This window comes from Crocodylus porosus, unplaced genomic scaffold (assembly GCF_001723895.1).
Source record: "Crocodylus porosus isolate Cpor-Errol unplaced genomic scaffold, CroPor_comp1, whole genome shotgun sequence".
In the NCBI taxonomy this organism is placed as follows: domain Eukaryota; kingdom Metazoa; phylum Chordata; order Crocodylia; family Crocodylidae; genus Crocodylus; species Crocodylus porosus.
Window position 1 is genome coordinate 4,477,841 of NW_017728949.1, and position 20,818 is coordinate 4,498,658.

General features: G+C 42.3%; 1 protein-coding gene across 1 annotated transcript; it reads left to right on the forward strand.

The window, feature by feature from the left end:
- The first annotated feature begins 2,733 nt into the window (after positions 1–2,733).
- On the forward strand, positions 2,734–16,590 carry CD28 (CD28 molecule). Its single transcript, XM_019554702.1, has 4 exons — positions 2,734–2,871; positions 9,816–10,178; positions 10,453–10,571; positions 14,582–16,590. The coding sequence occupies exons 1-4, from the start codon at positions 2,817–2,819 to the stop codon at positions 14,720–14,722; spliced, it is 678 nt and encodes a 225-aa protein (XP_019410247.1). The 5' UTR covers positions 2,734–2,816; the 3' UTR covers positions 14,723–16,590.
- Positions 16,591–20,818: the final 4,228 nt, after the last annotated feature.

A 20,818-nucleotide genomic window follows, 5' to 3' on the forward strand; every position in this document is an offset into this window, starting at 1 on the left:
CCAGGATAAGGGTTCAGTTTAGGGCTGTCCCCTCCTCCCGCCCCCTGGCTGCTTTGTGGCACTGAGCAGCCCTCACATGCTTGTGCCTTGCCCCTGTCCATGCTGTTGCCCCCGACTCCCAAGTCATAGCCCCTCTAACCCTGCCAGTGCCCTTCACTCCTGGACCATTCTCCTGGCCAGGAGTGAAGGGCACTTCTGGCCCATTCTGGTGCACCTCACTCTGACCCGTAGCTCCCTGCCCCCCCAACCCTGCTGGTGCCCCTCCCTCCCAACTTGCAGGCCTCTGCCTTTCTGCCAATGCCCCTCACTCCTGATCCACAGCCCCCTGCACTACTGCTGCCCCTCACTCCCAACCCCCAGCTCTTCACCTCCCTGCCCTTGCCAGTTCCCCTCTCTCCCAACCTGCAGCCCTCCATCCCCATCAGAGCCCCTCACTTCTGACCCACAGCTGCCTGGCTCTGCTGGTGCCCCTAACTCCTAACCTACAGACTTCCCACACTCCCACCCCTACAGCCACCCATCCCCACTGGTGTCCCTCACTCCCAGCCTACAGCCCCCTTCCTGCCCTGGCTCTGCTGATTCTCCTCCCATGCAACCTGCAGCCCTCTGCCCCCACCATTGCCCCTCACTCCTGACCTGCAGCCCCCTGGCCCAACCAGTTCCCCTCACTCCCAGCTCCCAACTCCCAACTCGCAGCTCCCTGCCCCCACCAGTTCCCTTCACTCCCAACCTGCAGCCCTCCATCTCCATTGGTGCCCCTCACTCCTAACTTACAGCCCCCCCAAACCCTCACTCCTGCAGGTGCCCATCCCTGCCGGTGTCCCTCACTCCCAACCTACTGTCCCCTACCTGCCCTGCCTCTGGTGGTGCACCTCACTTTGACTTGGAATCCCCTGCACCCCCAGCATCAGAGGGGGCCCCCAGCTGCCCTCATGCCCCTCAGTGTGTGTGGCATGGGGGTGTGCAGAGCAGGGGGTGTATGGGCATACACAATGCCATTGGCCATGTGTTAAGTAGGTTTGGGGGGCACATGTCTTCCCAGATTTCTGTGCCAACAGCAGAGTGCAGGCCACAGGGCTGCAGCCTGACTGGACTGGCACAGGGCAGGAGCCACCTCTGTGGCCCAGTTGGTGGGATGGTATGGGAAGGTGGAAGAGGGGCAGAGACTTGGTACTGCTGCTGCTGGGAGCCCCGTGCCAGTCGTGCTGCCATGGCTGCCAAGATTTGGCATCCCCAGCAGCAGGGGTGGGGGTTGTTTTGCATGGGCGGTGGTAGAGTGAGCCCAGCCACAGCATGGTATAGAGGGAGGAGGAGGGGATGCCTGTGGCACTACCCCACCCTGGTCTAGGGCTCCCACACAGTTCCAGGCATCCCAGACAAACACCCCTGGGCAGTGTCCTCTGGCCACCCCACCCCTGCCCCTGGGAGAACAGGCACTGGCCCCTGGTGCCACCAGCCTGGCCATACAGCTCCCCACCACCCCTGAAGGAGCCCCCTTTCCCTTCCCCCGCTGGAGGGGCAGGTGCCTCTGGGTGGAGCCTGCTGGCAACAATATGGAGCTGGGCTTGCCAGTGGCACCAAGTGCTGCCTCAGATCCTCCAGCCCCACCTCAGCCCCAGCACCCAGACAACTGCACCCAGCGGCAGTAGGCACCCGCACCGTGTCATGGGAACATACACATGCTTTCTCTCCCCCACACATGCCCCAAATTCCCTCCCCACACATATCCCCTCCAAACACTCCTGCCACACATGCCCTACAACCCTCTTACCCCGCAAGCCTCCTTGACAGTCCCCAAGCCCTGGCCCTCTGATCCCATAGGTTTACCTGTATCCGGCTGCAATGTCCAACAGAAAGACACTGTGCATGCAGTTAAGTTGGTGTAAATTTTAACTTTTCTTTCAATCCAGGAGATTTCATACAGGGTGTCACCATTTAAAATGTCAAGAGGGTGAAGAGCAGAGAGAAGATGGATGATGTTACTCTGGAAGGTATTAATGGCTGCCATCAAGCAAGTCTTTTAGCCTAAACATGTGGAGAAACTGAATGGCTTTTTAAGTAAAAACACCTGGAAACAACAGGAAGCTATCATCCCAGGAACTGGGCTTAATGGTGAAGTCTGAGCAATGTCTGATGGATTTCGTAGGGACTAGCTGCAAACAGGGGGCCAAGGCTAGGGGACTGTTGGACAAACTGTGTGAGGGAGAGATCATGGATTATAAACTGCAAACAGCAAGACAAATAGCTCTGATCATGGCCTGGAGAAGAAGGAGACAGAAAGGGCTCCTTGGACACATGACTCACAGGAGAGGCAAATTTGGAAATCAAGAACAAACAAATAGCCTGAGCTACTGTATTCAGGAAAACAAGACACTGTGTACAGTCTTTATAAATCAATGGGACTGCACCAATAAATGTACCTGACTGATACCCTCTATTTCTCCATCTAACAGAAACAATTTTGCAAGACCCCAAATACTAGATCCCTCATGGGGCTTAATGTCAACAGAGGGGCTCCCATTTCCTCATATAATGTGCAGGTTAACCAAAGACAAGCTTTCCATTTTAACAAAAAGACATGAGGCTCCCTAAACATGAAATGATAAAGTCATCAAAAAAATTTAACTTCCTGTTTGAAATGTTGCCATTATAGTGGTTTCACTTGGGTGTATATCATGTGCTACTGAGGGAGTAATAGGAAGAAAGAGAATGTACAAGTGACTGAGCTGCTTAAACCCACCAGGTTGCCTTGTGGTGCAGTCTATTGTAGGTCGTTCAGGGGGTGGGGTCAAGGTTTCCAGCCCACCATTATCACCATGATACTCTGGATACTCACTGCTCTCAGCATCATTCAAGTCGTTGATGTAACAGGTAAACCATTTTGATCCTCTCCATTACATCTTTTATTATTTTGGGACTATAAGGGCAGCTTTAAATGCAAATGCCCTAAATTATATTGGAATTGGATGCATGGGAACTGATATTTCATGCTGATAAAACGGATACAAATACAACTTTTTAAAATCACGGTGTTCTCCAAATTTGGTCTTCAGAATTTCTTTTTATTTAACCTCGGTTAGGATATGTTTTGAAATGGCATAACATAGCCTAGGGTACATTTGCCTTCTGGCATTTCTTAATTTTGAACATTGGATAGATTTTCTTTATTTTTGGTATCAAAATGGTTTTTATGAAAGTGATTTTCTCCTTGCATATTTTTGCAAGTTCAGGAGTCCAATGTGCATCCCTGATTGTCCTGTGAGTTGACCCCAGTCAGTAGGACTGAAAATGAACAAATATAATAAGCAAAAAACCAGTTGCTTATTGAGAACAAGCTGTTTTTTCCACAATCAACAGGTGGATATTAAAACTCAATCTCCCTCTGAAAACAAAAATGATTATTTGCCTATTTAGAAACCCTGAAGTGTTACTGAAGCTTTTTAGAATTTCAGTTGTTGTGGCTGTGCTTACTCTGTCTTATTATCACCTCTACAATGCAGCTTTAGTAACTTTGTAACTGCCAGATCTTTTCACGGGGTATATCAAATGCTAAGCATGCAAAAGATGATATTTTTTGCTAGGATAATATCAACTCAAAGTATTTCATGTTGTCAGGTCTACTCTATGTGTCATCATTTTGTATATTTACAGCAAAAAAGAAACACAAATCTATTGTCCTGAACTGAACTTGTTCAAGATTTGTAATTCTTAAGAATTCATTTCCTTTTTTCCTCCTTATTCCTCTCCTGTTGCTATAAACTCCTTTTTTGAAACATCATAATTATTTCCCCAGCAGGCAGCTGTGTTAGCAGAGATGACAGTGACTACAGGAAGGGGACAGCAGCATGAGGTGTTGAACAGTTAAAAAAATATCCGTGAGGTGTCAGCAGCTTTTAAGCAAATCTTTTGAATTGTGGCATGCTGTATATAATGAAATATACTATGTTATATTATATAGTATAATAGTACACAAGCACACTGCGGCCATAATTAAGTATTTCACTTGTTATAATAGCTTCTTTGGGACTACACAAATGCTTAAAGAAGCATATATGTTTGAGGCTTATTCAGGTTCTGATTTTTTGCTCATTTCATCTGCACTTTAGCTCCTAAGATGATAGAGGCTTAATAAGTGCACAATATTAAAGTTGATCCTAAGATGAGAGAGGCTTAATAAGAGGTCAGTATTAAGGGTGATCCAAGTTTTGCAGTCAAACATCCATTAAAATAAATGAGAATGCTGTCTGCTTAAAAACTGCAGAATCTGTTCCATTTTCTTACTGAAAAAAACCTACCTCACAGGATGCTTCGCCTAAAATCATAGAAATGTAAGATTGGGGTTGGCATCTCAAGAGATCCTTTACTATATACCCCTCCTCTGAGGCAGGATCAAGTGTACTTAGACCATTTCTGCTGTGTTTTGTCAACTACTGGACCTGAACCATAATCTTTGTATTAGTACCATTGTTTTAAAACATTTTTCTTATTAGTCTTTCCAGCTTGAGAATTATTTTACTAGACTAACAGAGATGCAGGTGGTTATATTTGTCTACACAGAATATATTTTGTAAATACACTATGGATTCCCACTACCATATAATGCACATGGTCTTACCCTTGTACTATAGAAAAATTGCTGGCTTACCGTTTTTCTGGGTTAAAAAGTGTCCTCTAACTGGTATGTTGAATGATCTCTGGTGTTTATACAAGGTAAACTAAATTACCCAAGATTAGGATAACACTAATATGTTTCCTCTTCTCTGAATAGATCAAACTCCCAGACTCAGCAAACTGAAAACTGGGTTTAATGAAAGCAGTAGCATATCTCCTTGCATTGACTACCTTTCTTCATACAGTACTTTAAATAAAGGAAGGGAGATTAGCAAGGATGGATATCTGTAGTGACCAAAGGGCCCCACATCACAGAGCAGCTGGATGAATTAGCCATCCAAGAACCTTGAAAACTCTGAATGTAGCTGAGTAACACAGATCAGTGGCCAGAGGATAGATTTACCTTGTTTTCTTATTAGTTTCTTCTTTAGTTACCTTCAGTTCTTCCCCTTCCCAAGGAGTTCAAAGGCATCTTTTTCCTGTTCTGTTTTTAAAGAATAACAGTTTAACCAATCAAAATCTCATCCCATATTCTTACTACTGGCAAAAGAATTACAGAAGTCAATGCCCCTTTAGAAAAGGAGAATAATACTCTTTTCATCTCTATTTTACCAATCAAAAGTAGACCATTTTTAAACCCCTGCTGATGAGTCATGGAAAGCTCTGGAAAAAAATATTTTTCCATACATTGTTTTCACTATTTCTGTTTCTTGGCAACACATGACTTCTATGGATCTTCACTTGCAGCAAGCATCTAAGATCAGAATGTCAGTGTTTTACTGACATTATGTCTGCTAAATATATTCTCATAATGAGAAGTTCTACCCCCTCTCATGATATAGGTTAAACATGAAGATACATGGTAAACAAAGCTCTAAGAGAACTTACATACACTATGTTCATTAATCACTTAGAAAATCTAAGATCCTGCAGACACTTACGTAGGCACTCAGTTTTGCTATAGAGAATGTCCTGCGGATTTTAATTATTCTGCTCCAGGCTTTACCAATTTCTGAAATTGTAGACAGCAATTTTTCATAACCATTGCTTTCTGGGTTGGTTAATGCCACATACATTTAGGACCCTATATAGTTATTTATGATTATATAGCACAATTGAAAGCAACCTTTGAGAACAGCAATTATAACCTTATTTATGGGGAAAAAACACAAAAATGAAAACACTTACTAAACAGTTCAGCGTTCCATCATTTTTTACAAAGCCCAAATGACATTTATGAGAAAAAAATTCTTAAAGACAAGATAAACCTGAACTTTACTGGCGCAACATTTGATCCCTCCAAGTCTTTTAGAGTGCTAGTTTGAAATCCTATTGGTTTAGCTCCCGTTGAGGATTTATTCAAATCCTATTCAGGTCACAAATAAAATAAGAAATTGATGGCCTAATCTTATTTTCTTGTGGAACTATACACATTTTGGCATGCCTGCCTTTCCTTAATACACTGAAACACAAGACTAGGATAGCAGGACTATAGCAGATCAAGATTCTGGAACCTGGATAGAGCTGTGAGTTAAGTGGGGCACTCACTTGTATTACGGCTCATCTAATGCACTTTGCTTTCATGAACAATAATTTCTTTCACAATATGGAAAGTCACATCAATCCATTGTTATGGAGATATGTACTTTCATATGTGATCTGAGTTGGTGATTTGATACAGCAGAGCCACTTTTTATAGAAGACCCTGTAAACAGGGCTGAACAAGTCACTTGTGAACTTTCCGTATCTACTGACCTATGAAATGACTTTTGTTCACCCTGTTGTTTCTATATTCCATGTGCCTGAATAAGAAACTACAGAACATGCTCATAACACCTAGTTTGCATTGCAGGGCTAAGAGATTTGGCTGTAGGTCCAAGAAGTGGGAAATGATTTTAAGAAAGATACCTTAGGAAGGAGCATCAATAGATTCTAAACTCATGCTGTTATATACACATTGCTGTGGGTGCAAAAATACTCTGACAGTGCAATTAGGTAGAAAAGTTCAAGCTACTTGGCAATACATACTATGCATCAGAATGAGTCTAGGCTACAGCAGCAAAGTACCGTGGAAAGTTACTAATGTCATTCAGCCAGTTTAAATGGTACCTTCTGTGGCTTCTCTAAAGAGACATTAGATTGGTTTTCTTTGCCACAGTAATTACCTAAAAAGGTCTGCCCCACAGCATCCTCTTTCTTCTCATACATATTTGTGAGAGAAGCACTTTTCTAGTTTGCTGATGCTTTGGTAAGATTCAGCTCAAGGATACTGTCTCATACTGTAAGCTTACTGGGCTGCAAAATATCTCTTTATTATGTGGAAATAACCCCCATGACCATGAAGCCCCAATTCCAGGTGCTACTGCAGAACAAATAAGAATACAGATATTTTGCCAAAAGTCTTTTTTCTCCAGTTATCCAAAAATGAGGAAAGACTTCATCCCCATAGGATTCCTAGAACCAAGATATGGCAAATACAGAATTATTTTGTTGGGGGGTTGGAGAGAGAAAAGCAGGGTATTTTGCACACCAACCCTGATCATGGCTGATTTTTTCCAGCTAGCAAAAATATAACCAGCCACTACATTTTTAAAAGTGCTAAATCCTAACTAAACTAAGTGCAAACTCATTTTAAAACCACACTTGATTAAAATTAGCTTTGTCAGAAAAGGCTGATTTGATGAAACTGAAATATTTCGCTGAAATATCCAAGTTTCAATGAAAATTTGTTGAACTGCAGAGTGGGTCCTGACAGACCTCTCTCATTAACAAGCACTGGACTCCAGGATCCGTGTTTGGGGGATGCCCTTTCTGTGGGAGATTTTGAAAATAGACATTTTGATTCCAAACCAGAAAAAGAATTTCAAAATTCTGGAGTTTCTGATGTAATGAAAATTCTGAGTTTTGGCAGCTTTGATGCTAGATATGGTGGAGCAAGAGGCCAGAATCTTCTGTTCCTGTGCTGGTGAGGAGGGCTCTGCAGAGCTAGTAGGGTAGGTCTCGCTGTCCCATACTTTCCCCTTCCACAAACAGCACAAACACCTGGGTGCTGGCAGTCCATTCTCAGAATGGGAGAGTAGTCAGCTTTGGCAGTAGTGAGGTGGCTAGCAATCTATGTTGCCTATGAGGAGGTAGTCATCTTACGTATATTCAGAGTACCAATGGGAGAGTTGCTTCTATTATTCACTCCCTGTATCTGGTGTTGACAGACATACCCACTCCCGTCTTGGACAATTTCTCTCCTCTCAAGGTGCTCCATGTTTCTTCTACCTTCCATTTTTCTCCCCATCTCCAGCTATTCCCTTTATTTTTCTCAACTGATATTTTCCAATGGCTGGTAGGTCAGTATGTGCAATGTTGAAAGCTATTGGTTCCCCTTCTGCGCCTCTAGAAATTCATTGGTGGGTGATGAAGGGAGCTTCACTCACTCTCCTGCCATTCAACTAGGAAGCTGAGGAATGGGAACTGAACAAGGTCTTCCAGACGGTCACATGTTTAGATCTGACTAGAACTGTTGGGAACTTTAAACTTGTGGAAGTCTACCTGTTTTGACAACACTTTGCTGAGAAAACTTCTTATGTCCAGTATAACATTTCAAGTGTGGAGGCTTGGCATGTCATAAGTGAAGAGAACCTACATTAAGCAAATGGTCTAGCCACTCACCTTATATATTGAAGACCCAGGTCCAAGTCCTTCCTCTACTCAAGTTAGAGTAGGGATTAAGTGTACAGGTGACTCTGTAGTTCAGCAGCTCTGAGGCACTGTTGTAAGATGTGAGAGATGCAGATTAAAGACCATGATCTAAAGCAGGCCGAGGGAGAACTTCGTCTCTCATCCCAGGGCAGAGCCCTAGCCCCTGGCATGTGTGAATGTGCTCACTCTCACTTTCCTTTCTTGTGCAAAACAATTTCCAAAAGTCTCAGTTTTGTCTTTATCTGGACAAATCACAATCACATTTCAAATACAGAAAGCTTTTATTTATATATGACGAAACTAAATTCTCATTTTCTGGGAGCTTTTACATACTCCATTACTCTCTTAATGCTCTTGAATTCTTAGATCCCAAAGATAGTGGGGAAGGAATATAGATTTTACAGTAGAGGGCATAACCAGGGGCAGGAAAAGGTGTCCTCATTATCCTTCCCCAGGACTGTGCTGATAGTTCTGCCAGAGTCTGCAAGGATGTTTTAAACATTTTGTCCAAGTGAATATGACCTTCCCTTATCACTCCCCAGTTAGAAGTGACCCTTACATGAGATTTGTTTGGTCATATACCTGCTAAAACAGATTGTGGCAAGTCTTACACCTGGTAAGTTACTCCTTTCCCAAAATGGTTTAGGAGCTAAATCTTTTTTTTGCTTCTTTCCAGAAAAGCAAAGCAAGGTATCAAGTGGGAAAAACCACTTCCCTTGTAGAAGGACTGCTTCATGCACAGTTCTTTCAGTGTTTTGACTCTTCACACATTGTAGTACAGAGACTGAGATGACAGTAAACATTTCCTGTTTATGCAGGAAACTTTAGGCCAGTCAGATCAAAGGGGATAATGCCTTGCTATAAAATATATTTGCAGACCATTACTGTGACAACTGCTAACATGCCACCAACCTTGTGTCATTATCTGGTCCACATAAAATGCTAAGATTTTCCTGCAGGTGCTAGTGAGAGGGATATATTTAGGATTAGCAATACCAGATTCAATCCCATGGGATTGCATAAGTGAAATGTGTTCTACCAGGAAGCAATTTGCCTTTACAAAGGCTGCTTTTGTATTGCAAGGTCTATAATACAAATGTTTTTAAATGTATAAGGTGGATAGAAAACCCGTGGTATATACATATTCCAGGTTGGAACTTTCCTTCATCCAACCATATGAAAAAAAACTGGTGCATCATAACCAGAATGGAAGCTAGGACCTCATGAGTTAAATGGTAAGAAAAGCAGGCTGCCATCTGTACTACTGTCCTTGCTCATTCTCTCTCTCTCTCTCACTCTAGTCCAATGTATATTTAACTATTCCTACGAAGTGGAAAAGCTGTAGCAAGATGATGTCAAGCAAGGCTGACTGTAGACTAGTAGTCAGGGTATTTATTGGTAGAATCATAATCTCAGTTAGTGCAGGAGCACAGATCAGATGCTCTAATTGTTGTGTGATTTTGAAGTCATATACTATATTTTTAAATAAATGTTTCCATTATTCCACCCAGAAAACAAGATTTTAGTGACACAGCGTCCTGTGCTCAGAGTAGATAACAAAACCGCTACTTTGGTCTGCAACTATACTTATAATGGAACTGGGAAGGAATTCAGAGCTTCGTTACATAAAGGAACAGACAGTGCAGTTGAAGTCTGCTTTGTTTCATGGAATATAACCAAAGGTAACAATACCCAGTCAACTAATGGTTTCACCTGCCATGGTTATCAGGATGATCAAAAGAAGCATGTAATCTTCAGCCTTTCAAACATGAATCCCAACCACACTGATATTTACTTCTGCAAAATTGAGGTCATGTATCCACCTCCTTATGTCTGCAGTGACAAGAGCAATGGAACTATCATCCATGTGAGAGGTAAGCCATGAAACCATAATTGTCCAATATTCTTTTCCTTCAGTGCACACCCTAATGCTAGAGCCCACAGTAACATCAGGTACAAACTGGATGTCTCAAAGAAGACAACATTCTTCTACCCCAGATCATATACTGATAATCTAGCTGCTTTTTTGTCCATGTTTTTTTATCTGTTGGTCAGAATAGATGGAAGATGGCTGAGACATGAGTAAATAAATTGAGATTAGGTATTGATTTTATGTACTTGAAGTTTTCTTTATTCTCTTTCTTTAAGACGTGCCCTTCCAACAATCAGAACTTCAGTCTACAAGATACTTTTGGCTTATGGCAGCAGCAATTGGAGTTTTTGCTATCTACAGTATAATAATAACTGTAGCCTGTATTCACTGTTCGGTAAGAGAATATTGTTTTCCCTTGCTTTATGTGCCTACATAGCAGCCTTTTCATGCTGTCTTTGCCATGCTCCTACATAGTCATCTTCCTTTTTTCATTAGTAACTCCAGTTTAGGGACAATGATTTAATGTCTTCTGTCTGCTCAGAAACCAGAACTGCAGGATGCAGGAGAAGGGTGAAGGGGATGCTGTCATGGAGGCAGCAGGTGCCCTCTTCTAGGGAGGTGAAACATTCTAGGGAGTGTGATCTTCCATATTGTGTACCACGTAGCTGTATATTTTTTTTCTGCTTCCAATCTGCCTTTTCCTTGTATCACTGAGTTTAAATATGTATTTTCAACTAATTACAAAGCAACCTGGCTGCATTTCCCCCTTTTCAGATTAAATCCAACATGTGTACTGGGATGCGCTTCCATTGCTTATCAAAGTCACAGTTGCACTAATTGTGCCATAAAGTAGAGGTGTTTGTTGCAAGGAGGCTTCCTAATGATGTCCAAACCGGATCAGATATGGCCATAAGAAAATATAAAGTTAGGTTATAGTACCACTTTGCTCTGAATATGTCAGAGGAAAACTGAAACAGGTACAGCCAGTGGCAGCTGTGCCTTAATGCAATACTGTTATTTCAGATCCATAGTTTAGAGTTTGAATGATTTTCTATGTGCTGTTTGCTTTTGGTATTGTGGCTCATGTACTGGTTGTCCTAAGAGAACATGCTTTCCAAAGAAGAATGACCATGCTGAACTCTGCTTCTCTGCTACATTTGCCTCATAATAAGTTTTTACCTGGAGCTTCTGTAGCTGTTGGTAATCCTCTAGCTCAGTGGTTTTCAACCTGTAGCCTGAAGACCCCTGAGGCTCTGCACAGTATATCTAAGGGGTCTGCAAAAGATGCCAATGATCAATAAAAATATGCGAATATCCACACTTATAATTCAAAGGGGTATGCACCTCCATTTGAAATTTCCAAGGCATCTGCACCTCCATTTGAAATTTTTAGGGCCCACAAATGAAAAAAGGTTGAAAACTATTGCTCTACATCACTGATTCTCAAGGCACTCCTCCAAAAATGCTAGTTCGTAGTTTTCACTCATTTTTAACTAAAGAAAAATACTAGAGCAATTCTTTTGCAAAGAACTCAGAAAGCCCACAGCAGATCAGAATATTTTTAACACTATGGATTCCTGTTCGAAATCTCTGGATTTATCTTGTTGGGAAATCATTGTTCTAGATCAGTGGTTGGGAACCTATAGCCCGAAGAGCCTTTGGATCTGGCCTGCAGAGCCATGGCTTCAGTAGTATTTGGCAGCAGGGGGGTTTTACTTGCACCATGCCACAGCTATGCAGTGGGGTCTTTGGCAGAGGGGCAGCTCTCCCTACACTGTGTCATAGTCAGGCAGCACAAGCTGTCATCGAGTGGGGGCTCTCCCTTGTGCTGCAATGCAGCCATGAGGCAGGGAGAAGCAATGCAGGCTGCCAGGTCCTAGTGCCCACCTGTCTTAGACCTATGGTAGGTCATTTCAGTTCCCCACTGGAAAACATTGCTGACTCCTGCTCTAGATAACAGGTAGTCTGAGTACTTAGATATTTGCAGTGCTCTTGAATGTTAATAAAGCTGCCTAGAAATGATGGATCTAAACAAGTTTCCTAAAATGATACTTATCAGCCAGGTCAAGTCTACTTCATCTGAGTTTTTGAACTCAGCCACAGGTTTATTCTGCTTTTGTACTAATTCTGCCTCTGTGGAGAAAAACTTCCTTGCCTCCTTTTTTTCTGTTATAATCACACATTTTTTCATACCTGCAAAATCTGTTTCAGCCATGTAAAAATTGCTAGACAATTTTAAATTTATAGTTACAGGAACATAGGACTGGATGAGACCTCCTGAGCCATTGAGTCCTCATGTGTAAAAATCAGGGAATGCAGTGGACTATACTGTGGTATAGCTGATATAATATGTAATATAATTTATCGTCACAGAGTTGCATAAATATAATGTCACATTTACTATTTTAAATTCAGAAAATCTTATGGTAACTAACTTGCCCCTCTTGTATGTATAAAATGCCCATGGTTCATCTGTGCAACTCCTCTCCAAGTCAATTAGATTAGTACATAACTAAGGCTAGAATTGCAGTCACCGTATCATCAGCTACCATTTTCCGACAAAGGTTATAATACAAAATAATTTGTGCACATACCACTATCAGGAATTTAATGTTTGAAACACCATTTTTTTCTGTTAATTTCTGTGGCACCTCAATAGCTGCAAAATCAAGTAAGTGTACAACCGGGGAACTCCATCCCAAAATGGCAGCAAAAATATAACTGCTGTTTGTGTATTGCTATTGTTTCAAGGTACTGATAATTACTGATCAATTTTTTTTAGTTAAGTATTCTAGGTTTAAAAATCTCTTTTATGTATGTATATATAGGCAACTCACAGGTATACACTGTTTTTGACAAATTGTTCTAGAGACTAGCCTTCAGTGAGATATAGAAAAGCTGAGAAGACTGAGTTGGATGTATGCAACTCCCCCTTTCCACTTAAACTTCCAAAAGTAGGAACCCTTCACGGGTCATTAATTAAGAAGGGCTTGACCTGGGTTAGAATAATCTATTAACTAGACTACTAGCAAATGACTCAGGGCAGTGTTGCTCAACCTCCAGCCCCTGGGCCAAATCTGGTCCATGTGGCTGTGCTACCTAGCCAGTGGGGCTCCTCATGGATCCAGAAATTTGGGGGTTGGGGATCGATTGTGGCATTATTTGCTGCAGCACCCAGAGTTGCCCCAAAACTGCATCTGGTCTGTAGAGTCACTCTCTGGTGAGGTCTGGTGCATGGAGCTGGACCCCCATACTGCATCACATCCACAGACCAATACCAGGTGCTGAACTCATGCTGAATCAGGCCTGTGGATCAACCCCACCTTCAGGTTGGCCCTGCACCACTTATTCAGCCTGTGGGGCAGGAAGGCTGAGGACCATTAATTCAAGAGATCACAGATTTCCCCTGTGACTTTAGACAAGTCACTTAATTTGCTCTGTGCTTCTGTTCTGCATCTCTAAAATGGGAATAATACTTTTCAGCCCCACAATAGCGTGATGAGGCAAAAGTCTATTAATAATATGGATAGTTTGGGGGCAAAATAGGTAGATAACTAAGATAAAGTTTAACTCTACTTCCTTTTCCCCTTGAGCAGGTGCTCAAACAGTTTATGAATTGCCTTTTCAGGACAGAGATATGAGGGCAGAACTGCACAGTTACATACAGGCAGAGGCATTTTCTGGTACTCCTATTTTGCTTACATTAACTTGTTAAAAAAATTCTAGTAATAAAGCAGGGGAACCCCATGCTGATTGCATTTGTTTTTGCTTCTGCTTTTTCTGAGTCATCTATCAGCTAAGAATGTGATTGTCAAAGACGCTAAAATGTAGTCCTAGTTTAAGGTAATTCTGAAGTTATGTTCTAGCAGTGACAGTCCAGGAAATATACACTAAGACCTGAAAAATGTACTGTGGTATCCAAAAGCTTGTCTAAGTCTATCCCAAACATGTAGTTGGTCCAATAATTATCCACAAAAATCTTTGCATTATAGTTTAGGGCATTTACTACTTCAAACTAATATTAGAATTCTTTCAGCAGATAAAATGAAAGACTTGCACTAAATCTGGGTAAATACTACAGATTATTGTATATGAACGTTCATTCTGATTTCTAAACCAACTGATTTAAGTTTAAGCACACGCTACAATGCTTTCTTGAATACATATGTTTCCCTAATTCAGGACCTGAAGAAATAATTTTGAGTGGGGAATATGTTTGATATTACAGCCAACTGTTAACTGAAAAAGAGGAAAAACTAAATTCATTATGAATGACTTGCTTCGTACTAGAGAAGACCAAGCTTCTTGCACACCACTTGTTTTGGCTTGTTTTGTTTTAATTATGCATCCCATGCATGAAAAGCTAACTGCAGAATTATTTTCACACTTCCCCCACCCTTGCAGCTGAAAAACAAGAAGAACCGAATCCTCCAGAGTGACTACATGAATATGACTCCCCGACATCCTCAAGGCCCAAAGAACAAGTGTTACCAGCCCTATGCACCAACTCGAGATTACACTGCATACCGTTCTTGGCAGCCATGACTATCCACTTACCAAACTATACCCCTGGATATGCTTGTATTCCACCACGTGCCCTTGGACATGGAAGGACAGCCTGCCATTCTCTCGTTGTGTTTGCTATTAATGATAACAGATACCTACGTCATAGCAAATACTGGCTAGCCTTTAATTGGTGTTCCATAAAAACTGACTGTTTTCTACAATGGTAGAACTGATGAGCTACAACTCATGTTCAAGCCGCATGGTGGCTCAGGGGGAAAGGTAACATTGGACCCAGTAGGTGGTATATTTTTAATCTTTGCAATTTTTTGCTCAATTGCTCAGGAAGCCAGAATTGTTGATCTTTCCTAATTACTTATGCCTTATATTTCTCTTTTAACACTTAGAACTTGAAGAATTAGAATTATCTGAAATGCAAGTTGGTTGCTGTGAAATAAGGCACCAATCAAACTACTAATGCAAAATTGGTTCCCTGTCCCTTCAAACAGTGGAAGCTCATTTTAAAGTTCAGAACATATGCACAAGAGAAGAGGAGAGGCTTCTTGTTCTAGGGAAAAGTCAGCTATGGCAGATCAGTTTATGGCGCAGATCAGCTGTAATGACAGATCAAGATCAGTCAAAACCACTGTACATTAAATGGGTGATTCCTTTTGCTTTTTAAATTCTTGAGCTGGTAACTGTAATGTCTGCAGCAGGTAGATTTGACAAGGGAGATGACACCTGAGGACACAATTCCATGCAGTAAGAAAGTGATTGACCTGAAAGGCAGATCTAGAAGAACCAGGGAGGAAAAAAGATCTGGTGCCATCATGAAAAGCCCCTTTTGAACTATGATGGCCTACAACAAAGAAATGCAAGGACTTGAGTAAAATCTTAGGGAAAACTGGTGAAAAAAATATTTATTAGAAAACACTGAGGCCAGATTTTGAAAAAAAGGCTCTGTATCCAAAATGAATCAAATTTACTGAGTTCTCTTGCAAATCTGTCTGCTTCTGGAGCCCAAATAGGAAATGAGCTTTTTAAAAAATCTGAGCCCTATAATGAACAATAAGATCATTTGAAAACCTTCCCTTATGATCTCCCAATTCTCACTGTGGTCTACAGGAACCTTGAAGGAATATGTTCCAAGTGGGGGATTATGTTCTTATGTAGACAATTCCTTAGGCACATTCATGCAGGAATAAAACAAGCACTAGAATAAACCCTGTTCTGCGATTTCTGTGTGACAGGTTTCCATAAGGAATGCTCACAAAACTCTAATAGGGTTAGTTCAGCAAAAAGTCCTTGTATTCTTGGCAAGAGAGAGTCTTCTATCTGAAGTTGAGCAAAAAATAAGAATTTCCAACCTGTGGGAAATTCTGATAGTTCAGTTTTGTTTTCATCCTATACCAGGACAAAAAGTTGAAATTATGGATTTCTTTGCAGAAAAAATAAGAAAAAAAATAGAATTGGGAATAGAGAAAAGATTTGCTTTGACAACTTTAAAATGAAACAGAGTATCATGGCACTTCTCCAAATAGAAAAATTCATTTGAGTTTGTTGAACTGACCCAAAACACTGCATATAAAACCTTGCTGCCATGCATTGCTTTATGACAGTTATAGAGCAGAAGTCTGATGCCATCTTTCTCCCTGGGCAGACTGCAACTCCCATGATGCATCTGCCATCATAGTATTTGTGCAGTCATATGCATCACACTCCTTGGTCAGAAGGGAGACTGTACTACCTTACAGGAGATGTGGTCAGGTTAAGGAGAGCAACCTACTAAGAAAAATGGGGGCTTGAACTATAATTTTCATGAGGCAACACAGGACAATAGGCAGTGCAATAGCAAAGGGGGGTGGGGGGCGAGCAGGGCGACCGCTCAGGGCACTGATGTGAAGGGGTGCCAACAGGCACTGCCCAGCTGGGGAAGGGCATGGGATGGAGCTGCAAGTGGCTTGTTTGGGGAGGTGCGGGGATGGGGGGAGGGCAGCTCCCACTGTCGCATGCACTCCTGGGCAAGCATGGGGGGGGCATGTGCCCCCCAGATCTGTGCACAGGGTGAGGGTGGGCTGCCACTGCAGGCTTTGTCCCAGGCACCAAACTTCCTTGCCACGGTACTGACAATAGGGAAATGCTCTTTAATACTGAACTGACCCTTAAGGGTAGGGACAGACATTACATTACATATAAACTTGTTTAAGAGATCAGAAGCTGGTTTAAACCTGTAACAGAACAGACATTCAGTGCATATAAACCAGTTTGAAAATGGCTGAAACTAGTTTGAGATAAACCTAGTTGAACGTCGTATCAGACTTAAATGATTTGGGTCAAACCAGTTTATGTAATGTCTGTCCCAGACCCTTTGCTGGTTTAAGCTAAACCAGACTCCCCCAGCATCCTGGCATACTCTCTGGGCTGGATGGAGCTTTCTCCTTCACAGCAGGGCTGGCCCCTCCCCTCTGCTCCATGGCTGGAGCTCTGACAGAGACTTGCAGGTTCAGCAGGGGCTGCTGGCTTCCCCATGTCCCCCTTGCTGCTTAAACAGAGATCCCTCCCTCTTCTCTCCCACAGCACAGACCTAGCCAGCATGTGGTATGCTAGCTAATACTGTGTAAAGCAAATAGGACAGTGTAGATATAGGGCTTTTTAGAGCTAATCAACAACTCAGCCGGTAATGTCCCTGCAGTCCTTCCTTTGGAAAAAACTGTTTAAGAAGAGCTTGAACTAATGACCAAGGCCTTGTTTTTCTGATGGGGTGGTAAATGCTGATAACAGAGCTGATAAATGGTCTGTTATCAAGGAAGGCGAAGGACCCCTCCTTAATCACAGTGTCGTGCCGGGGCCTGGCCATGCCCCGCTCAGCTCAGCCCTGTGCTTTAGCATCCTCCAGTTTCCAGCCTGAGCCATTGCAGGCATGTGCCAGCATTTTTTTCAGTTCAGGGGGGATGTCTGTACAGTTACAAAGTGATTTAGCCTAGCCAGGTTAGACTAACCTGCAAAGATTGAATCAATTCAGGCTCAGGCTTTTTGAATATCTGTCCCTAGCCTAAAAGTTTTATTTCAATTCATTTTAACTGAAATATTCAGATTTGGATTGACCCACTCAAAACTAAATATTTTGGTTTTGTTTTTTTGTTTTCCCCAACAGAAATGAAAAACCTAACCAAATTTTAAATTTTCATGCTTATAGGATTGATTTTAATAATTATGAGAGAAAGTTCTTGACCAGGTCTCATTTCACCCTTTCTAATTTAAAATTGTTCAGTGTTAATTGCTTGGATAAGTCACAGGAGCAAGACAGGAATGAGTCTGGGGTGTTGAGAGTTATAGTCCAGTCCCTGTTTTTTTCATTGCTCTAAGGCAGCGGTTCCTAACCTGTGGTATGGGTACCACCAGTGGTACACAGACAACCTGTCAGTGGTATGTGCTAACAGATTATAATTACTTTATATGACAAAAATTTCCTTCAGGTTGAACTGAAAAATTTGCTGGTGGTACCTAAGGTTCTGTTGTTTTAAATTGGTGGTGTGCAATCTGTCAGAGTTCAAGAACTGCTGCTCTAAGGAGAAGTAAGCTGCACTGCTTCTTTTGCTGAAAAGCCTACTTTCCCTTTTTGAAGTGGCCTCAGTGTTCTAGCTGGTGCCCTTGAAGGTGGGTAATGCTAAGCTCTGCCTATCCCTTGCCTCGGTCTAACCACATAGATGCAAATCAGGAAGTAGGAGCCCACTGGTTACTCTTTGCACTGAGCAGGACTTAGCCAGGTGAGCAGCTTGGGCAGACGCAAGGTGCTTCTTTACTCCCAGTCTGTGATAATTTCAACAATGTTAACATATCACCACTGATGGCATCATTTTGCTGACCTTATAAGCAGACGTCCTGTAACTTAACAAATGCATCCTCTGGTTAGAATGTACTGTGAAAATAACATCTTATACTTTCCCACCAGTATAAGGTGAGGTGCAAGTGTGTACAGTAAGCAATTAAGACAGAGGGTCAACATTTCTAGTTTACATTGAGTATATATTTTCATACTCTAGAACTAGAGCGTCTTTTTCACTGGGTCCACATACCTAGGAGTTTTAGTGTACTTTTTGTAATAATTCTTTAAAATTGTTAAATAGATATAGTAAATTAATTTTCAGCATTTGTTAGCAACTAGTAACTAATTAATTTGTTATAAAAAGAAAGTATTATGTTTTAAAGTAAACATTGGCATAATTTATTTTCCTCTCCTAAAGCTTCACTGGGTTTTTCAGTTGACATATAGACATGGTGTCAGGATAGTATCATGATTTAGAGAGTGTTTTGTAGTTCATGTCTAGGTATTGAGAGAACTGATTGCATCAGTGACATATAAGCATTGGAACCTAAGTGGCCAGTTTCTGAATAAATGTTAATTCATATGGCTGATCAAAAAAGAGGATACAATTGATGTAAATATATGACAGAAAAAGTGCATGGAGCAGCAGGGGTGGTGGTGGTGGAAAGGGATGGGAAAGAGAAGGCATGAGAGCTCTGGAGCTATGTTAGAAGGACATCAACACACCTACAGTGTACTGTAGGACATGAATTACAGGCTTCTGGGGATACATTTCCTGTGTATAAAATACCAGAAGGTGCCTTTTATCCTTGAGGTCCAATGTATAAAAGCTTAATGGCATATGAGTCCAAATCCAAAAAGGATTTAGGTGCTTACAAGATTGGCTTCAAAACACCTACATTTTTTCTGTCTGGCTCCAAAAGGAATCCAGAGCTATGTGCCTAGTCTCTCTTTATGGAACATGAGGAGAATTAGACAGTTCAACATATGGGTTTTCTGTGTTGTCCTTCTGGACAAGGAGCCACCAACACCTAGCTAATAGGAAACATTAAGCACAGCAGTCTATCTGAACTCTAACCCCTTTGTAGCTTGGGTTCCTGACTCAGGACTGCAAAAGAGGTGCTTTATCCAACTGATCCAAGGCTTGGAACTTAACCATAGGGGTAGGTACTAGTGGTGTGTGAAATGGGCCATATTCAATTTGGATTTGGCCTGAATCAGGGGACAGTGATTTGATTCGTTGATTTGGATCACTGTTCCCTATTTGATTTGGTGAAATCTGAAGATTGGATGCTGATTCGGACATAGACACAGCTTTAAATGTTTTTTCTACATACCTCGAGGTACCAGGCTTGTGAATGGTGTGATACTGGGGCAGATGGAGCATCCCACAAGAGTGTGGGTGTGTGGGGGTGAGGGGGCCCAATGTGCTCAGCAGCAGACCCGGAAGTGGACCAGAAGCACTTTTGACTCTGGGTCTGCTGCTAAGCACATGGGAGGCCCCCCCTGCACCTCCCTGGCTCAGTGATCAGCCACAGGGTGACCCTGGGCGCTCCCCCAGACCCAGGAGACACCAGTTGCTGAGCTAGGAAGGTACAGGGGGGCCTCCCAGCATGCTCCTTGGTGGACCTCTAAGTGGACTGGAAGTGCTTCTGGTCCACTTCTGGGTCTGCTGCCAAGTACACTGGGGACCCCCCATGCTCCTGTGGGATGCTTCATCTGCCTCAGCATCTCAGCATTCATGAGTCACCTGGTACCTTGAGGTATGTAGAAAAAACATTTAACGCTGTGTCTATGGCTGAAGTGTCTTGACTACTGAGGTACAGTGGGTGCATCTACACATGCGCATTACTGCAGAGTTGACTGATTAGCTTTGCAGTAAAGTGTCAATGTCCACACATCCACCCATATTAGGGTGTAGTAAATTAATTCACTCCTTCAGAGAATTGTACTGTCTGGGACAAATACTATCCTATGGTAGAGTAATTTACACTGCCACAATGTACATGTAGACAGTGACTGGGGCTGACTGGGAAACAAGGATGCTACAGTGAGAGGGCTGCCTGCTGGCTTGAATTACTGCGATCCTGGGGACCTGTATAAATGCTGTGCTGGGGGGAGCTGACTCTGGCATGAACTGCACCAGAGTTTATTGTGTTGGGGTAATTGCACATGTAGATGCACCCAGTCTGACTCTTTGCTTGCCCTCCTTCTGGACACATGATGCTTACATTCATTGTTATACAGTGACCTATCTTCAACAAGAGGGGTAGAAAGTGTTCTCACCTACCTTAGGCTGGTGGTTAGGGTAA

Coding starts and splice junctions, on each gene's coding strand:
- CD28 (XM_019554702.1), top strand. CDS start 2,817: ATGATACTCTGGATACTCACTGCTCTCAGCATCATTCAAGTCGTTGAT. Junction 10,179..10,452: donor AACTATCATCCATGTGAGAG/GTAAGCCATGAA, acceptor TCTTTCTTTAAG/ACGTGCCCTTCCAACAATCA. Junction 10,572..14,581: donor TAGCCTGTATTCACTGTTCG/GTAAGAGAATAT, acceptor CCACCCTTGCAG/CTGAAAAACAAGAAGAACCG.